Below are 21,366 nucleotides of genomic sequence, written 5' to 3'. Positions count from 1 at the left end.
ATGCCAAGCATGACCTTTGACCGTGTTGTTGAGCAATTTTGCGTACTGGAAGCTGCTATTAACAACAATAGGGGGAACAGTGTTAAGGGCATTTATATTCTTTATTCTCTTTGGTTGATTGCGGTAATACAATTTATTTTTGTATCTTTCTAGTTTCCAATATTGGTTTTCTATTCTTGAAAATTATTTTAGAACTCATAAATGATACAACATGCTACTAACTCAAAGTATTCCCAGGGCACATCCCTCTTTCTATATTGGAATAGTCTAAGTCATTTAAATTGTGTACAGCGCTATTTTCAAAACGACGAATGAAGAGGTAAATAGCAATTATTTCACATTTTATTCACTAATTATGGCTCTAATTACGTATTTGACCAATAATTTACATTATTCTAACATTCCTTAATGGTAAGAGATAGACATTAACCATCATTTTCGGTTAATGCACTCACTAGCAAGTTGAAAAGATGTCTGAAAAATTGTTCCGTCATGAGTTCTGCATGCATACGCACACAGCGCTGAGTGAGCTGTCGTGAGTGAGTGTTGATGTCATGTTGCACGGCCACGGTCGGCGTCTGGTTGGATGCCATGCATGGGCTGTGGCTGTGGCTTGGGGCACGGGGGATGTTTCACGAAGAATTTTAGTCGATCTTTGTGGTATGCTGTGTGTGTCTTTAATGTTGCTCAACTGTCAATAAAGCCAATAACTTCCTTGCATTTCCAAGACGCAATCTTCGCATAAAATCTTCACAGCTTACATTTACAAAGCGTTGTTGAGTATGCTTCCACAGTTTGGGACCCATCTTCCAAGAACCTATTATCCACCAAGTGGAAATGGTGATTCACTTTAAATCACTATCATAACACCTTGAGTGTCACCAAAATGCTACAAGAATTTGATTGGACCACTCTGGAACAGCACAGTGAAAATGACAGGCTAATTATGATGTACAAAATACACAATAATCTTACTCCTCTATTTCAGCTCAGGACTACACAGGCTACTCAGTTGATGAGAGCCTCGCAACCACACTCCTATCACTATCACTATCAGGTACCATATTCGAGAACTGAATCGCATCGCCATTCGTTCTTTCCAAGAACTGTAAGAAACTGGAATTCCCTGTCGTCAGAAATTGTTTCAGCGCCATCTGTGGGATCATTTCGAAATCGTCTAACGGTTTGATCACAGTGGCTAGTTATTTTGGTCAAATTTTCTATGTGCTTGTAAATATCTGTAAATGAATTGTATTATAATGTAAATAGCACCAGTCTGCAAGAATCTTCAATCTATTGAAGGAGGCAGACTTAATCAGAAGAAGAAAGAAGAAGATTTAACTTTCTAGAGAAGCACTCTGTGAGAGCACAGACCTCCGCGAATCGCGCGAAGCAGCTAATTTCCACCAAAGGTAAAATGGCAATAAATTAATCTTGTTCTTCCATTGACGGCATTGTTCTAGACTTTGTCTATAAGTCTAGCAAGCTAGAGATCAGTGATTTCCATCCATACATAGGCCTATGCATGCTAAAAATCGCCCAAATTCCCAATATAGAAGCCTTTTATAGTTTTGTTTACAAATGTACGTGTTACGTCATCAACCCTCAGTTGCGCAGCGTGCCTCACAGTAATAGAGCATGCACTTAATAGTGTGCGTATGAAAACCAAAATAGGCAAAAATGCGAAGCTTGAACTCCCAAGTTCATTGACCCTACCTGCCAACATGTCGAAAATCCTTCATAAAATCCAGATCACCACCAAAATGTAATCATCTGTCCCTTGTGTCATTCTCAACCTTTCCTGCAAGTTTCATCTAGATCCATTCCCAGCTTTTTTAGTTATTTTGCACACGGACAAACAAACAAACAGTAGATCTAACGAAAACATAACCTCCTTGGTCCTCCCTTGGCGGAAGTAAAATAACGAAGGAATTATTCTGTAGTAAACATGGACATTAATAATTTGAATTGAAATGGGTGGTAATATTCAGGCTAATATAAAATTGAACAGAGAAACAATTAGTGGCATACCATTAGCATAATTTGTATCTAGTCAAACTTGAATTTTAAGTTCGACTTAAATTCTTCGTGAAACACCACCAATATATGTAACAATTATACTATTAGGCCCCCTAAATATCATGGCCCTAGATAGTTAAGTGATGTGTGTAATTTAGACATTAATTTTTATTTATATTGTAGAGTTTAGATAATGCATAATGGTAAATTTGTACGCAGATGAGATCATGGTCAACATGGAGATTAAAACATTTTAAAACAACATGTGGCATATTGTTGCATGTTGCTCCAGCCACAATGTATGCAATCAGAAATCGCCACAATCACTGTCAATCTATTATGGCTACATTTTGTGAGTCAGATGTAGCGAGATAAGAACATAGTCTGTGTAAATGAAACCTAATGATGTTTGCCTGTGAAAAGCAAGCATTGCATCAGGAAACGCCTCTAACCAAGATAACAGCGTGATAATGCTGTTGTTTTTTTCCCTTTTTTTCTGTAGTGGTGAATTGAGGGGTAGACGGTGCAGTGTCACAGTGCTTTTATCTTTGTTTTTGTGCATTCCTAGGTGTGTATAGCGAAATATTGAACCAGATGGAGGGAAATACTGCAAGACAAGTTTCTTCTGCACATGCAGGTTTGTGATTTGATTACCATCTTTCCTGAATTGTCTTCTCTTTAATAGAAAAAGTCGAATTGCATCACAGCTCTTCTAGCATTGTTGATTGTCCATGTCTCAATAAAGAAGTCTCAATAGAGACATTCATGTTGTCACTGTTTAAACCCTTCTGTACCAATGAGTCAAATGCGCACACATTTTACATACATGACCAAATGGACAGGAAATGAAAATGGGACACACAGGGTTAAAAACTCAAAATGCAACTTATGACTGTTTAATCATCTTATAAAATTAAGATGCATGAAGACTTTACACAGTACATTGTGAATTAACATGATAATAAATTTGGGATTGATACTATTATGTACACTTGTAGTTACAAACTCCCCTTCTGTCTGTTTCGTCCTAGATGATTTTGACCTCATCGAAAATGAGACCTTTGATTTTGATCTCTCGTTGTCACCGCAAGAGAGGTATGTAGTGTCAGCAGTTTAGTCTCTTGATTTATCTTAATGTGTTTTCTTTGCTTGGCTCTTCTCTCTTTTCTGTTAGTCTCATTATGAGGAATACCCCCCCCCCCCCCAAACCAAATGTATGTTTCTGGAAGTAGTACAGGTTTGATGATTGAAATGCTGCATCAAAGATCAATCTTGTTGCTCTCAGAGTAACGGTACCTACTTTTATTATGTTTTTATGAATGTATGATTTAGAGTTTGTTTCTTTTAGGTGCTTAAAAAATGGCTTACCTTTCTTTCTTAAATCAAAAGAATGATACTCACTCATCACTCAGTACAGGCTCTCTGTTTCTAAGTCGGATCTTTTGGCACTGAGATGACAATGTTAAGATATTCCACTCTTCAGTTTTTTCCATACCTGGAAAAAGTAGACTGATATTTTCATAGTGGCAGTGTGGTAACTATACACTGTACATGTACTGCTTATTTTGATGTAGACTCTATGTGTCATTTGTAAATTGGTGTCAAAGTTTGTTTATATAATTTGCATTTAAACATTTCTTCCATACATAAGAAGGGACATATTGTGAGGAGAGTCTAATTATGTTTATTCTTGATTATTTCACAATTTCACTTTTTTTTTTATTTATTTATTTATTTTTTTTGGGGGGGATGCCTCAAGACAATGAACTATTAGGCATTTAAAGCAAAGGCATTGGAGTGTCCAAGCCCTTATCAATTCTTTATCAATATTCTTTTTTTTTTTTGAAATACATGACTTTTTTGTATATTTTTGCATAATATTAGAATATGTGTAAGTATGACATCCTGCATTTTTTATATTGATATTGTGCTTTTACATATCATGCTTATACTATGTTCACAACTTTTTGTCACATTTTTATGATGGACATTGTGAAGTAGATCATGTTCATTACAAAAGCCATTGAAGCTTCCAAATCTCTTTGACCTTTGACTGGCAACTGAACAAAATTGGTGTCATGTTTTTTTTTTTTCTTGTGATGTTTGCCACACCACAACTATTTTGAGATATCATTCTTCGATGGCCTCTGTAACACTGAGCCGTTATAGATAAGATTACTGCTATTCCCAGAAAGTTTCCCTTTCGCCCACAAACCTGACCAGCCACATGCTTCAGTGAATCACTGGAGTCCATACTTGTTCTGCCTTAAACCTGACCTAGTGTACACCCTCTAATCTTGAAAGCTGCATTTCATGATGTGTCTTGTACAGTCATCCAGGCCCTCAGAAATCAGATGCTGAGGACGACGTATGCGAGGATGAGGAAGATGAAGTCTTCATGGGTCCCGTAGGCTTCAAGGAGCAATGTGTTGCCACTAACGCAGAGCTGGCCATTGCCGAGCGCAAGTCTATTAGCCCTCCAAGTGCAGCACAGTTTGCGTTGATCTTCAAGGAAGCATGCTCTGTTGCCCTGGAGTTTGAGAAGATGTCCTCCAAGGATAGTTCATCCTCCTCAGCACACAGCTCCTCCTCTGGCTCTAGCTCATCAGAGGTGAAGGATGCAAGAGGGTCTAAGGCAACCACAGATCTGAGCCGTGTGCAGGGGACTGGCTGCAACGCTGAGCTCAGTGAGACTGAGAAGGGCCTTGCTCACAAAGAGGGGACATCAAACAAATCTGAATTGGAGCACTTTAAGAGGGAAGTGAAGCGTGACATACGTTGCCCAATGCGACGTGCGACATACACCATCAAGACCAATCAACCCAGCCCATACCCAACCAAACCACCATCACCCATGAAGAGAGAGCCACAGAGGGAGATGCAGCCACCAAGCGTAAAGCTGTTTCGGCCACACCCTCCCCAAACCCACGCCCCATCCAATGGGAGGGGCTCCATGCTCCCGATGAGCAGGCTTCGCCGGCCCACAGCCCTCCCCAGGCCAGCCACGGGTGGTACTCAGAGTAATGGCAGCAGAATTCCAACTAGTCACACAAGTTCTGATGGACCTGGATCACAGATCCCAGTCAGCCATGCTCACACATCTCCTGCCAAGAGACCGGTAAGTAATGCATTTCAAGTTAGCATGATCTTTCAGTCTGCATTTTTTGGCTCTCATAATTTATATCATAGACACATCATCATGGTATGCCACTACAACAACTATTCCATGAAGTTTGATCACATCTTTTTTTATAAGAACAATTATGCAAATGGTGTTGCATTTTCAATATGCATTCATTCTCAGTTTATACAGTGTGTCATACAGTGCAGAAGCCTAGCTTGAGAGCATCCTAAACACTTCCAACCTGTACTGTCCCTTGCAGCACAGGGTCAGAAAGTGCACCTTGGCGGACCACCTCAAGACATAGTCCTGCCTCAACTTGAATGAGGCCATGTGCATACCATGCTTTCTTGAGTTTATATGCAAATGAGGCTAGAAGGAATGATTTGCATGTTGGTCTATACAGTTGTATATATTCAAAATATTTGATAGAACAAGAATCATACATTGGTATGTATCAACATATGATACAATGTCCTTTCATGGTGTTGAGGGCTTCCAAAAATAATCTTTAATATCTTCATTTCCTAAGGATCCAAAGAGAGTTCCCAAAAAAATAAAAGAGGAGGACGAACACTCCCAAAATATGTCACTGTGACACAGTACATCACAGTATGGTACTGTTCACTCTATTTCAAGATTGACCACTCTCTAACTGAATTCTGAATCTCATGGGAAGAAGTTTCTGCGTTGCATGTCATGGCCAAGCAAATACATTCAACACCATGCTAATTCTTTTTGACTCTGTATGACAATTGAGCCAGTTGTCTGTCCTGATGAGCAGTGATAAGTGATTGTGAATTAACTGACCAGCATAACTTAGTTTCACTATGTTCCAACAGTCTTGCTTGGTGCATAAGTTATGGAGAACTCCAAGTTATGTTTTAGGGGTTGTCTTTAAACGTGTTGAAATTACAGTCTTTCCTGAACTAATCATCCCTTTCATGTGTGTCCATTCTTTGTAGATTTATATCAATTGACCAAGTCTAGTCAACTGGTGAAAGTCTCTGAATGTTTTGCTGTCTTTATATCATCTAAACAAGTTTCTTACAGGAATTGAATAACTCACTTTGCTCTTTCTCTATTCACATCGCTTCTCATTTCAAGGCAAGTTCTAGGATGTCTGGTCTCAAGAAACCTGGATTCAGCAAGGAGAGCAATACTGGGACAAAGAACAATGCAGGTATGCAGTCAAAAACTTCACTCTTATTTGAAGTGTGGATCAAACATTACTCTTCAGAGTAAATTCTAGGTATGATATTCCATCAAGTAATTGGCATCTGCAGAAGACCTAAAGCCCTGCACATCTGAACTGCTCTCAGCTTCCATCTCAAAACTTACCAACTGCCCACAGCTGCTCGTATGTGAGTGTGTGTGAGTGTGTGAATGTTTAAATGCAGGTGCGTGTAAATATAAGTGTGTTTACCATTACTTTCAAGTTTCATACCATCCCTATATCACCATACTTGCAGAATTACCCTCCAGAATCCACAACCAATGTTTCTAGCCCCATGCAGAATAGTGTGAATCTACTGCTTCTTCTGTGGGTAGATGCTGACATTGCAGGAAAGTTTGCAAGTGATGGCTACTGAGTTGCAGGGCTGTGACATCACTGCAAATATGGCAGTCCACAAAAGACTGATTTCTCCTCAAATTACTTGCATGCTAGTCCCTTAATAAACACTGATAAGGTGGCGCTACTTTCTGAGGTGTGTCAGCAAATTTAATCAAAACAGGCCTTCCATGCCTATTCCCTCTGATTCATGAACAGGCAAGACAGTGCGATGCAGTTAGAGAAATTAGTTACTTATTTTATTTTTGGTGTTCCCTTGCGGCTGTAGTATGTAGCATCACTGATGTCACATAGATACTTACTGTAAAAGTGGATATTTTCGCGCGATTAATTTTTCGCACTTGGCCGCGCAAGCAGAGTTTCGCGTGTTTTTAATTCCGCGCAATCAAGACATCATGCACAGGAACATATGGCAAGCAAAAATATTTGCGTGTTTTTATTTTCGCGCTAGTTTCTGGTTGCAAGAAATGCACGAAAATTTCAGCACCGCAAAAATTTCCACTTTTACAGTATATGGATGTATGGTAATCAGAGACCCCTCTAACTGATGTCCCAAATTTCAAAGATTGTCTTAATGTAATATGTTTTGTATCTCAGAGAATGTTCAACCAAAGCCTGCCACCAATAAGCCCAGCGGTCTGAAAGCACCAGGCAAAAAGCTGAGTTTGATGAAACCCTCAGTTATCAGTCGGCCAGGCCAGAGGAATGGGACTGCCCACTCATCTCAGACAACGAGTGGAGCGGGAGTTAGCAAGCTACAGCCCATGAGAGCAACCATGTCATTTGGAGCAGGTGCATCAGCAGCAGTAGCTGCAGCTCCAAGGAGGGGTAAAGACCCCAAGAAGACTACACCCCCATCCCAGATTTCAGCAAACGCTGGTATGTTGCGTAAGAATTAACAAGTTTGAAAAACTCATGATGACCAGATACTTCTACATGTTGTTCAAAGTCACGTCAAGACAGTTAGTGACATTAGCTAACCAAACTACTTCAAGCACTTACCAGTATTTAAATCATGTTGATATGTTGCAAAGGGACTAAACTAATTTCAGTGTTTTCTTGTTTGAAGAAAACAAGATCTGAGGTGGTGACATCAGATTTCAAGGCACCAAGCTGTGAATTGCCATGCTTTTTCATCAGAGTTCAATTCATTCCGCCAAACTTGACCTAAGTTCTAAAGCCAACCCACTCATGTATAACAGTGTGCCTTGGTCCAGCAGGATGGCCACAGTTAATGATTGTCCATTTTGAATTTGATTGATAATTTCAGCTGATGACTAATGCTTCAAATAGTATCTTGCACCCTTCTATGGATGAAAATTGCTACACAAATAGTTTGTGTAGCAATGGTGTAAAAATACATTGCAAATTGTGATGCAATACCTGGATCATGGGAGATTAGGTAAACTCCGTTCACAGGCAGTTAGCTTCCAGATATCTCTGCCATACAGTGAAGAAAGCGGAGCCAGGGTTGATTTGCGACCAATACCACTGTTATATGGAAACCTGAAACTTTAAATCAGTATTCCATGACTTTCTTGCTTAATATCTACTTATACTGAAATTTTGATGTTGCTATTTTAAGAGGTCAACTTAGAAATAGAGTGGCACTTCCCTCCAACATATATGAAAGCATTTTGTCCGTTTAAAGTGCTTTTAAAATCTGATTGATGGTACACCATAAACATAAATCTTATCTCATATATGCTATTAAACTTTCTTGTTTTCTTTTCATCTTTCATTTTTACTCTGTTGATTTCCTGCAGTAAAAAATGAAATGATCTTTTTATCATTCAACCACCCATTAGGTAAGAGAAAACTTGCCACGCCCCGTGCAGTGACACCCCGTGCAGCCACGCCATGTACCCCTGTATGTCAGGAGAAAAAGGTTGTCCCCAAGAGACTGCTCTCCAGTGGTTCCACCGCCCCTGCAACCCCAAAGAGAGGTGCAGTCACACCCAGGTAAGAAACCAAGGTGCCCACATAACACACCACTGTGTAATTGTCCTTCTACATTTGCGACATAATTCATACTTTTGAACTCAGTGTTATCTTTTGCAAGACCAGCCCTGATGAAAGGCCGAGATTCAACCATTCCAGAAAATGTCCAACGTGTTACACTATACACTTTCATGAGCACTTTCACCCTTATCAGTCCTCACAAACATTCTGAATTGGAGGAAAGAATTTGAATTTTGACCATTCTCAGCTCTTGTTTCAGTAAGAATTTCCTGTTTTTCGTGATGATTTTACTGGTACAAAATCCTATGGGAAGTGCACTTTTGTTCTTACTTTCTGTAGTAGCCAAATCATCACTATTTTTCAGTCAGAAAGGTTGGAACGTCTGCTTTATGCACCATGGCACTTAGCTTTCAACTTGCCATGCTTTTTTCATGAGCTCAAAGGTCAACTGACTTTACTACAGTGATAAACCTACTAGAGTAAGTACAGAATACCGGGTATGGGAAAAAAAAATATATCTCCCACTTGCATTGCTTTCTGCACCTCTCTCCGTTGGAAGACTTCTATTTCTCAAATGTTGATTGGGCCATAGTTTAAAATGCCCAAGTTAAGATCCATGCAAATTGTAATATCTGTTGCCACAAAGTTTGTCATAATTGGCATATCATGCATTCCATGGGTCATGTGACATAAATACCGTAATTATTTTCTAATAATCTTTTCCATGCAGACATTTCCACCAGTGAGTGTTTAACATTGACCTACTGTACTACTGTGCTGGCATATGATGACATAAATGGTACCCTGGGGTACCAGAAAAAAATCGGCCATTTTGTTGAATTATTTATTTTTTTTTTAGGGCTGTACCCTGGGTTACCAAAAAGTGGGAAATTAATTTTTTTGTGTGTGATTAATTCTTCAACATTCAATTATGGCCATTGTTCTTGTAAAAAAACCCCTCTTCATCCTGTAGTTTACTCAATTAATCCCTTGTTAACGTTATGAGTAACTATTTTACAGTGTATCATTGATATTGTTTCATGCTGTTATGATACACCCTGTATTATTATTTATATTGATTCCCCATGAAATAGCTATCTTGTGTACTGATGCTATCTATGTTCAACAGTCATAATAATTTCATGTATATTGGAGAAAAAACAATCCAATTGAATAATAAAAAAGAACATTAAATAATCAAATGTTATTGTCTTTTATGCATATTTTGTTCGGCACAAAGTGCACAAAGCTTACAAAATTACGGGATCGAAACTACGTCTACGAGATCGTAACTTTGGCACAGCTAGCGGGCTATTATAATAGTGCGTGTAGTCAGTGCATGAAGCGCTATACTGAGTATCGCACCGTACCACGGGTCAGTACAGTGCGCATACGTAACGCAGTAACTCTGCGATGGTACTCGAGTGAACGTGAGATGGCGCTACACAACGTGGTACCCTGGGTTACTACGATACCCCGGGGTAGCGCGTGGTGCATCATATCTAGGCTTTGGCTATCTATGAAATGCGGAACATACAAAATTCCTCTCTTTTCATTGTTTAATTTTTGTCAGACCAGGCAGATTCATATGAAATATTCATATGAAATGCAGAACATGCAAAATTCCTCTCTCTTCATTGTTTAACTTTTTTGTCAAACCACACAAATTCATCAAAAAAAAAGAAGAAAATCTCTACTTTCACATTGATATTATACCCCCGCCACACATAGTGTGAAGGGGGTATATAGGAATCACCGTGATGTTGGTTGGGCGGGCGGTTGGGTGGGCGGGCGGTCGGTCGGTCTGTTGCAAAATCTTGCGTCGCAAACTCCTCCTACAGTTTTGAAGCAATTTAAATGAAACTTAGAATAAATGATGATATTGAGGTATAATGTGCAAGGCGTGTTTTTTTGTGTTTGTCGGACAATGCGTTGCCATGGTAAGCATAATTTTACCAAAACCTTGTGGATTGAATAACTTCCATAGTATTTGAGCAATCAATTTCAAAATTGGTATCTATGATGAGCTATAGATGTAGTTATGCAAGACACTCTTTGTGTTTGTACTTGACAAAGCGTTGCCATGGTAACCGCATGTTTTCTTCGAAATCTTGTGGAGTGAACAACTTCCACAGTTTTGAAGCAATTGAAATCAAATCTGGTAGGCATTATGGCCTTGAGGCATAGATGTGGAACACATAATTTTTGTGTTTGTCAGACAAAACGTTGCCATGGTAACCATAATTTTACCAAAACCTTGTGGATTGAATAACTTCCACATCATTCAAGCAATTAAGGTCAAATTTAGTATATTGATGATCGGGAGGTGTAGTTATGCAAGACACCAATGTGTTAATATAAGAAAATTGTGTTGCCATGATAACCACTCATTTTTGTAACAAATTGAAACATTTAATCTATGAAGGTGAAATTTGGTGTGTATGATGCTCTTTAAGTGTACTTTTGCAAAATGTCCTTTGTATAAAACTTGTATCGGACAATGCGTTGCCATGGTAACCGCATTTTTTTTTTTTTTTGTGATCCTGTGGAGTGAACTTCTTCCACAGTTTTCAAGCAATTGAAACCAAATTTGGTAGGCATTATGGCCCTGAGGTATAGATGTGGAACACATAATTTTTGTGTTTGTCACACAAACCGTTGCCATGGTAACCATAATTTTACCAAAACATTGCAGATCAAATAACTTTTCCATCATTCAAGCAATTAAAGCCAAATTTAGTATGTATCATGATCTAGAAGTGTAGTTTTGCAAGACACCAATGTGTTAGTTTAAGGAAAATGTGTTGCCATGGTAACCGCTCATTTTTGTATCAAAATAAACCATTCAAGCTATGAAGGTCAAATTTGGTGTGTATGATTGTCTTTAAGTGTAGTGATGCTGGGGGAAAGCATGTTTCCATTTGCTGTAAGTTTTATACTCGGTGTCAACTCTGTAATTGTAGAGTAAACTAAAATTATTCTGTTTCCAATTCGACAAGTGCACAAACTTGGTATTAACGTCATTGCCCTCATGACATCACATACTATAAAGCAACACTAGGGGCGGGGGTATTAATCACTTTCAGTGATAATTCTAGTTTTCCTTGTTTTGTATCATCAGGAGATCCACCTCCAGTATTCCAAGGCCCTCTACACCTGTCCAAGCCACCAAGCCCCACACCCGACACTCCAGTATTGCGACTCCACTGAGTGCCGCCAGACCCGCATCGGCTCGACGCATGTCTGCTATCCCCACCCCAGGCAGGCGGCCAGATAGTTCCCACAAAAGACGTGGAAGCACCAGTAAGATTGGATCCAGTGTTCCCAGGTGAGCCCAAATGCAGTGGCATAGACCAATTGCAGACCAAACAGTTAACCTCATGTAAGCCACGCAGTGTAGGAGGGCAATTATGATTTTTTTTTTCCTCCCTGCAAAATACATAAGACATGTCATTTTAGTGTGCACAGAAATCAGATTTTGTAATTGCCTTATTGCATATCGGTAAGTGCATTAGATTTTGTTGCAATATGGTATGACTATTAAATGTGCATGACATTTTTTTTATTATTTGTTGCTGTTTTTGTTTTGATTTTTTATAGACAGCTGGGAAATAAACTCAAAAATCAAACAGAAAAAAAAAAAAATCTTCATCCCACTAACTGTAAAGTAGAGGTTGCAATGCTCATTGATCCAGTTTTGCCAATGATTGCTAGGGTGAGTGCCTGTTACATTCAGTAGTGCAAGTGCCAAGGTGTGGTTTGATATCACATCATTATGCGGCTGTCACATAGTAAAAGCGTCTGTCTTGAAAATTGTGACTTTTTGTGAAAACTTCAGTATGTACTTAATTCCACTTGCTCTTTCCATTAGTGACATCGGCTTGTCTAAAAAACGTTTCGTTTTTCAGATATTTCTGATCCTTTTTCTATCTTAAGATAGAGATAAATGATCGGTACTAACGGCAATTTTTTTACGGCAAAACAGGCTATCTTCGAGTTAGACCGTTTTACTAGAGAAATCTTCCCATCGCGCATCGGGAGTTTTTACAGTAAAATCGGCTAACTTCAAGTTATACCCTTTTACCGTAAAATATCAGTCACCGTACCATCTAACTCATAGTTAGCCGATTTCAACACGTTTGTAACAACGTGACCTACTATGGTCGTCACGTGTCTTGAGTTAGATTCTTATAAGTTAGCCGATTTTCAAGCCCCGCGCAGCCGTCACGCGCGTGCAGCGGCCTGTACTGTGAAGGGGCTCCCATCAGTACACAGTCTACAGTATACTACCGGTACCGCAGACTAAGGCCCGTATTCTGCTAAGAAACCAGTGTTCGGTCTATCAAAGTAGCTGAGAAGTGGGTTTAAATTGAATTTAAAGCCCACTGTTGTCTGAGGTTTAATTTGTATTCTACTAAGTGTAGCTTTGGTCCAGATCGGGTTTGAATTAACCATACAGACGAGGAGGTTTATATCGAGTTTAATTCGAGTCCAACGATGGCTGAACAAGGCAGCGCAATTTACAGAGCACCTAGCACACAGAGCGTGCTGGATACAGCTAGCCAACCACACACTTGTAGTTGTTGTTGTTGTTTTAAAGAGCGAAAGAAGAGAGAGAGAGAGAAATGGGGCCCTATACAAATAATTTGCCCCAGACAGCACTTATAACATAAAACAAACATTATAGATCTTAAAGAGATATAAACAAGAATATTGAATGCATACCAAGTCTCCTCGAGGGAGCTCACACTTGTAGGCCTACTGGTATGCGAGATACGCAAGTAATTGCAGAGGATCTATACTAAGATCTACTAGCTTTCTAGAACTACAAAGAGAACGGTACTTTTAAAAGAATCTATTGCAGTGTAGTATTGGGTAGTATAAGTGCCAGTAGGCTTAGGACTTGGTTTAGGCCTGGCCTATCCTATCCGTACGTAGGACAACGTAGTGCAAGCCTGATGAGCCCAACTGCAGGATATGAATACTCGTACCCAATGCAATGCACTGGAATGCAAATCACATTATTGTCATATATACGCACCAACTTGCGTGTTAGAAACATCCAACGGAGTCAGGCCTATCATTTGCGATGAAAATCACCTAAGGCTAGTCCCAGAACTCTATGTAGACCTGGTCTGGGTAGTCAAGAGAGTAGAACCTGAGGTCAATCTAGACCTAGACTAGAGAATCTAGGTCTTGGGCATATTAAAACAGCTAGACTAACTGTTACAATTCTAGGATTAGTCTAGATCTATAGTCTATAACGTGACTGTCGTTAGGTGGAAGAATCTAGCGTTAGAATGTCTAACTATAAAATGTGAGACAGGTTTTTATATATTTTTAAATCTTAAATCATTTCTGTAATCTATTAAATCACAATCTTTCGGGTGTTCAATAAGTGCATGCCTTCGAAGAAGAGCTTTTATTTACTTTCCTACCTCAAGGTCCTGGTTTGGTTTCATGATTCGATCAACGGCCATGCCCCATCCAGCGAACAGCCGCTGCTTGCCACTGTGCCGCTGGCGCGGCGTGATGGCCAGCTATGCTTGCCATTCATATTCTGTGATGCAGCGATGTGCGCCGCAAACTCGCATAGAAAACTTCACACAAGCAAGGAGGTAAAATAGTTGCGACATGCAAAAACACAGTGTGCACTTATTCGATATTAATATCGGTAAAACTATTCACAGTCCAATAAAGTCACAATCATGTGGCTGACACACTGCCAATAATAGATTTAGGTGGATTTGTGGAGCGAAATTTACTCCGAGAGTGACAGTTTCTTCTTCCAGTACGGCATGCCATTAGTCTATCGCACCATGGTGGTGTGACCTAAGTCTGCAAGTATTTTCAGGTTTAATTTAAACCCAAAATATACTTGGGTTTAACTAAACCTCGCTAGCAGAATACAAAATTAAAAGTCAGATCTAGCTTAACCATAGGTGAGTCTAAAATGGACTTAAACTTTGGTCTACAGTAGAACACGGGCCTCAGTCACTTACACTACAGTCACAGTTAGTAAGTATTGCGTGATCCGACTGCTCGCAGCACGTATGCAGCTGCAGGGAACTGCCCGGCCCCGGCCCGGTGCAGCTAGTGCTCACTGCTGGACCTGGAGCTGAGCTCAGCCGAGTAACCCTGCCTGAACTAATTGGATCACGCCATCCTGACAACTTGCAAGCATGAAAAATAAACATTGGAACCTAGGAACAGTGTGAAATTCTTGACAGAGAGCCTTGACTTCTAATAACATATTGTAAGTGATCAAAACGTAGTAACACTACAGTGAAATAACTTACGGCAAATTGTCCAGCTGATGTGATATTCGTTTGGTTCAGTAGTCAGTAGCTAGCGATGGCAGCACTAGCTACAGGCGCCTGCACTGTTAACATTGCATGCATGCAGCAGCTGCCGCACGCGCTACTTTACTGCAGCTGCCGTGCGCTGCATATACCATTCTTTCTGTTTTTACCATAAAAGTGCGCTGCTATTAAACGTCAACTTTACGTGCTAAAATGGTCTATCTCGAAGTTAGACCGTTTCACCATGTAAACTCAGCTTTGTTTTACGAAAGGTTTCCATAGACCGTTTTAGCGTGAGAGCACAGTGGCACTTGACGTTCATTTCTCATGGTAAAAGGGTCTATCTTGAAGATAGCTGATTTTTACTGTGGAATCTCGTCAGTGATTTCGATCATGGTTACAAGGTAAAATGGTCTATTTGTATAAATGTCATTATAACTCTGGATTAAAATAAGCATTTGAGATGAAATTTTCTCAATCATTTCTTTTATGTATATATTTCAATAATACATAACAATCACAAGCCATTCTCTTTATGGACACAAAAGGCAGACATACAAATACACCAAACTTTAAACCTGTTTTTCTACGAAGTAACACTTCTCGAGATAGACCCTTTTACCGTGTGATAGCCGTATGATCTAGCAACAAGAAGATCAAAAGAAAATATATCAAAGCTTTTCAAGGCTTTCATGATCTTGTAATGAAACAAGCCATCATATGTCCCCTGTGCAAGAAAGATTGAGATGAAATACCGGTAACTCTGCTGCCAAGATTTCGACAATCCATTTTTGAAACTGAAGTCACTCTGTATCAGAAGATCCAGCATATGTGGCTATAGTATTTAACATGATGGCCTAAATATCATTCCTGTGTTCTTTTTGTTCTTATCTTTTATTTCTTTTAGGCCTGCTTCAGCTCAGCCAGTTCTGGGTGAAAATCTCATGATTTCACCCCTCCATCTAAGCCCTCTGATGTCCCCACCCCAGTTCCAGCTCTCCCCAGAACCCAGCGAGGGGGTCACCAAGGAAATGACTGAGACATCAGCCCCTCCTACACAATCAACCTCACCAGAATGCACCATGGCTACAACCAAGACCCCAATTCCAGCCAATGTCCTGAGGTCAAGGACTAATGTCCAGGACTCTGAGACAGAGACTAATCCTGTGAAACCCTCAACACCTCATGATGCACCAGCTGTGGGACTTGTAAGCCAAACTTTTTACCTCACTAGCATTGGTGAAATATTTTTTGTTTCCTTTTTTTTGGGGGGGGGTACTAGAGAGAAGGTTATCTCCATTTCCCTTGTCCCGAAGAGTACCCAGTTTAACTGCTTTCTTTCGTACAGAGATTTTGTAGGATTTTGAATTCACAGACTTGCCTATCAGGGAATTAAAGACCCAGTACGGTGGGGATTCATGGGTGGCCCGCTCTATTCTCTGCCCACCAGGATACATTTGAAAACAACAAATAGACTGATCAGGGAATATTTGCGTTGAAGCATACGCTCATCGGTAACGGTCAATTCTAGTTGAGATTCTTACAACAGTGTGTGTGCTTGCACAGAAATAAGTGATAAAGCAGTACACAATTCATTACAGGGATTTTTTTAATGTATCTGAGCTAGACTAGCATGCCCACTCCATTGTATCCCACGATACCGGGCCTTTAAAGGGACTGTACAGTACTGCTTGAGGTGGGGATTCATGTTTTTAACATTCCTAAGTGAGATAATGAGAAACCTCTTATGAAATATGAAAGAGCATGTAATTTTAAGAAGGATTCAACATTTATTTGATGAAAATTGGTTTTCAAATGGCTGAGATATCCAAAACAGTGGTAATAATAAAAGGGGACAGGCCATGCCTTTTATTAGGATCTCTTTGTTTCACTTTGTTTTTGGATATCTCAGCCATTTCAAAACAGATTTTCATCAAATAAACTTTTGATCCCCCTTAGAATTGCATGCTCTTTGACATCTCATAGAGTGGTTTTAGTCCAGGCGCAGCGACCCAGAAAAACTGACTTCGTTCAACCCACCCCGCAGAAAAGGTTTGACTGCATGGGGTGGTCGGTTGGACCCTCTGGAACACCCCTAGGTAGTATGTGATATCAAATTGTGGTATCAATGAAATTTTACAGGCCATTTTAGTTGCGACATGACCATATTCTTCGAGGAAGCGTCTGCGCACACTAAGACTACTACACGTACCACTAGCACTGCTACAGGCGCCAATGCCAGTGGTGCGTGTTATAGTCTTAGTGTACAAAGACTTTTTCCGCGACAAACATCGGTTTTTGCCTGCAAACTAACTTTTCACGATAAGCTGGGGTCGATGTAGTGTAGTTTCCAGACGTTTTTATTTCGTCTTTATTTCTCCGAGTTAAAGCAAGCCAAGTGAGAGTGCATACCCAGCGATTGCGACGCCCAAACCGTTTTTGGTGGCAATCATTGAGCATGCACCCTCACTCGGCTTAGCGCAATACAGCGGGCTTCTGCACAATACACAAACTGTAACTCAGAGAAATAAAGGCGAAATAAAAAAAGCTAGAAATTAAGACTAGGGTCGGTAACGCTTGTTGCTATTGGGGCACTGAAAATGACAAAATTATCACAGTTTTTGCATTTATTTCACGAAGGATTCATCGAAACGCCTTAAAACTATATATGTGCATGTTGCTAGAGATGTCAGCAATACAATGGGATACATTGTAAGGTATGATATTGTGCATGGTTACCATGGTAACCGGATGCCTACAGGTGATTGGTAACTCCCATAAGTCTGGAATTTAGACAGGTTTGTTTCTTTTGCCTTTCGTGCACATCACTCATTGAAGATGAGCTCTACAGTGTAAAATTAGTCTGGATAAAAAGGGGAAAGACTCCCAAGATTTGTCCCTCATTCTCTCCTCAGCATTAATTCATTATTGCACGTTTTGAATAAAATTTACATATGATATGTCATTTCATTCTATATATATATATATATATATATATATATATATATATATATATATATATATTTTTTTTTTTTTTTTTTTTTTTTGCAATAGCTAACGAACACAAAAGTACGCTTAATTCTTTGATGGATAATCCAGCCACGTGTATATTCCTTCTTTAGAAAGGAATTTATCGGTATTCTTGAATAAACTTCCTTTAAGAACATAAACAATCAATTGCTTTCCTCTGCTCTTTTCCAGGATTGTTTTGAATAACCATCGCTCTGTAAATACTCGAAAGAGCTAGTATAGAATATTGGCTTTTCTTTCTGTATTCATCTTATTTTTAAGGGAAATTTGTGTCCATACATTATTAAAAACTATATGCATTTGCCTATGCTTTGAAGTCAAATTTGTGTTGAAAGTACGACGGATGCAACGTATTTTTCATGCATTTTACTATTCGAAAATGATATTTTTCTTTCAATGGCTGTTTATTATGCCTTTGCTTACAAATTTTGCTGTAACTTAAGAATGCTTCAAAATATTCTTCACATATATGTCGTACACTTTATGCAGAAGGAAGGACATGCTTATTGAGCTTTTTGAAATTATGGACTTTAGTTTTTGAGTTATTGACAACTAAATTCTGATTGGATAATACTGGTTGCCATGGCAACAGGGAAAACTTTTTAAATGAAAATCAATAAAAAAGTGTGTGTGTGTGTTTTTTTTATTGCATCTATAAGAAAAAAAAAAAAAAATGTTTGCAGCAGCAGGAGGCATTTTGGGGGTTACCAGTCACCTTTAGGCATCCGGTTACCATGGTAAACATGCACAATATTATAACTTACAATGAATCCCACTGTATGGATGACATCTCTAGCAACATGTACATATATAGTTTTATGCAGTTTTGATGAATTCTTCGTGGAATAAATGCAAAAACTGTGTGAGTTTGTCATTTTCAGTGCCCCAAATAGCGACAAGCGTTTACCGACCCTAGTCTTAATTTCTAGTCGTTTTTTCGTCTTTATTTCTCTGAGTTGCAGCTTGTGTATTATGCAGAACCCCGCTGTATATATTGCGCTAAGTGGAGTGAGAGCACACACCCAGTGATTGCGATTCGGTCGTCACAATCACCGGGTATGCGCTCTCACTCGGCTTGCTTGAACTCTTGAAATAAAGACGAAATAAAAACGGCTAGAAACTACACTACACCGAACCCAGCTTGGCGTGAAAAGTTAGTTTGCAGGCAAAACCCTTGTTTATCGAAGAAAAAGTATATGCGCTCTAAGACTACTACACGCAGCACTGGCACTGGCGCCTGTAGCAGTGCTAGTGGTGCGTGTAATAGTCTTGGCGTGCGCAGACTCTTTTACGTTTGTTCCTACAAATCATGATGAAAAGTGGCAAGTAAAATTCTACTGACACCACAATTTGGAACCACATACTACCTGGGGATGTTCATAGAGGTCCCATCTACCACCTTGTCTGGTCAAACCTTTTCTGCGGGGTGGGTTGAACGAACTCCTTAATTAAGCCTCTTACAGGAATTAGCGCCTTGACTATTTCTGAACATCTCGTAAAACGTTAACAGCTAAATCCATACCTCAACCAGAACTGTACACACTCTTTAAGTTATTTAGATCTTCAAAGTGATGACCTGTGTTTGTATTTTTTATAATGATACATATGAGTGCCTGTGTTTAAAATCATTCATAGGACTCTTCAGCTACATTTTCCAATCACATGACTATGTTGTTCACTGATTGCTGAATGTTTAAACACTTCATACAATTAAGAAAGAAATTTGTAAACATAGAGTGTCTAACTCAGATGCAAGATGAATTTTGAAAGAAAATGTCTCAATTTTATCAAACCTCTTCAATGAAACCTTTTCTCACAAAAACTTCAGTAAAAGGTATACTGAATATCAGTGATACCTCTCAATGTGCTATTGAATAGAATTCGTTTCTCCTATTCATATGTAAATGTCGCATTTGGAAAGCCAATGATAACTGTAACTGGACTGTCAAATGTTAAGTGATGATGTGCAAGCTTATGTAGACATTCCATGTTTCTATTTGCTAATCTCTGATCCTTTGACCTTGAGCTTGATTATCCTTGCTCTTTCTCTGGCATCCATTTAGCAAACAATTAATGCCACTTTCATTTACCTTCTTTCTGCAGCTTGTAGATTTCAGCAGTGCCACACCTAAGGAGAAAACAGTGAGTTTTGAATGCAGAAAAATGTTGTTCAAGTTGATACTTAATTAACATAGCAATTTGTCAAGATTTCACCGAATTTTCTTTAAATTACTTCGTATGTGATATATGCACACATTTATCCAGTAAGATCAGGTCAGCAGAATAGAGACCAGTGTGACAGGCAGATGCCCTGACAGTGCTGTTACTGGGCAATGTTACTGGGCAATGATTTGGCTTCTCAATCAAGAAAGAAGGCCTATTGGTTTGTGCCATGTTGCAATTAAACAGTGACAGATGAATGATATGAGTTAGTGCAATTTAGAGGCTATGACTTACTCTAGGGTAAATATGCAGCATATAGATGTTGTTAAGAAATACACAGCCTCAATCTAAATTATGTTTTGGAGCAATGATATCTTAGTTTATCCTAGCTTTTATCATGTAGTGCCTTCTTTTTCACCTATTGTCAGAGTTTAGAAGGCGCTTTAAATGATGGTGCCCTAGAGTGAAAGATCAGAATACACACTTTTGAAAGCTGACTTTTTTTGGGGGGATAGACATTAACTAGGACACTTTCTTACACATGTGGAGAATGTGTAATGGATAAAGTGGTGAATCACCCTTGTGGTACACATTGTGAAAGTTGTTCAACACTACGGGGCTATGTATAACGAAAGTGGCCCCACGTGTAAAAAGGTGTGTAGACCCAGAACCTTGGTATGCAGGATGCCACTCACTCTCCACATTCCATTTCTCTTGTTCAGGGCGTGAAGAGGCCGCAGCAGCTGGCTGAGACCGCTGACAAGGAGAATCTGATCACCTTCTGAGAGAAGGGCCGGACTTTGTCGCCCCTGACTACCAGCTCACGCAAGACTGGTACATCATTGCATCTCTGCTATATCATTCCAAACACTCTCCTTCCCAACTGCTCTGAAGAAGGTATTACTCACCACTCTGGGGGATTGTGCTCTTGCGCTGATGTGTGAATTCTGTCACCAGAGCGCATCCATAGACTGGTATCATATCTTGTGACACTGTAAAGCAGGAGACATTGCAGTTACAATGTGATATGTTCGTCACTAGTTGAGAATTGGGCACCAGAGTCTATTTTGAATAGCTCAATGGTAGAAGCCTTCTTTTGCAATGTTGCAAAGTTTCACCAAATTTCATCTCAAGATGGTATTTGATGTTAAAATGACATGTATGAATGCCATCTCAAGCCCAACCATCAAGTAATA

The 21,366-nt window shown here is 39.5% G+C and overlaps 1 protein-coding gene across 1 annotated transcript; it reads left to right on the top strand.

The window, feature by feature from the left end:
- Positions 1-301: 301 nt before the first annotated feature.
- On the top strand, positions 302-20,955 carry LOC140246371 (uncharacterized). Its single transcript, XM_072325840.1, has 11 exons — positions 302-319; positions 2,588-2,656; positions 3,051-3,114; positions 4,351-5,137; positions 6,248-6,323; positions 7,311-7,592; positions 8,522-8,675; positions 11,797-12,003; positions 15,885-16,185; positions 20,111-20,149; positions 20,893-20,955. The coding sequence occupies exons 2-11, from the start codon at positions 2,614-2,616 to the stop codon at positions 20,953-20,955; spliced, it is 2,016 nt and encodes a 671-aa protein (XP_072181941.1). The 5' UTR covers positions 302-319; positions 2,588-2,613.
- The last annotated feature ends 411 nt before the right edge of the window (positions 20,956-21,366 follow it).

Source organism: Diadema setosum, chromosome 2 (genome assembly GCF_964275005.1).
Source record: "Diadema setosum chromosome 2, eeDiaSeto1, whole genome shotgun sequence".
NCBI lineage: Eukaryota > Metazoa > Echinodermata > Echinoidea > Diadematoida > Diadematidae > Diadema > Diadema setosum.
Note: the sequence above shows the minus strand (reverse complement) of the source record. Positions and strands in the feature narration are given on the sequence as shown.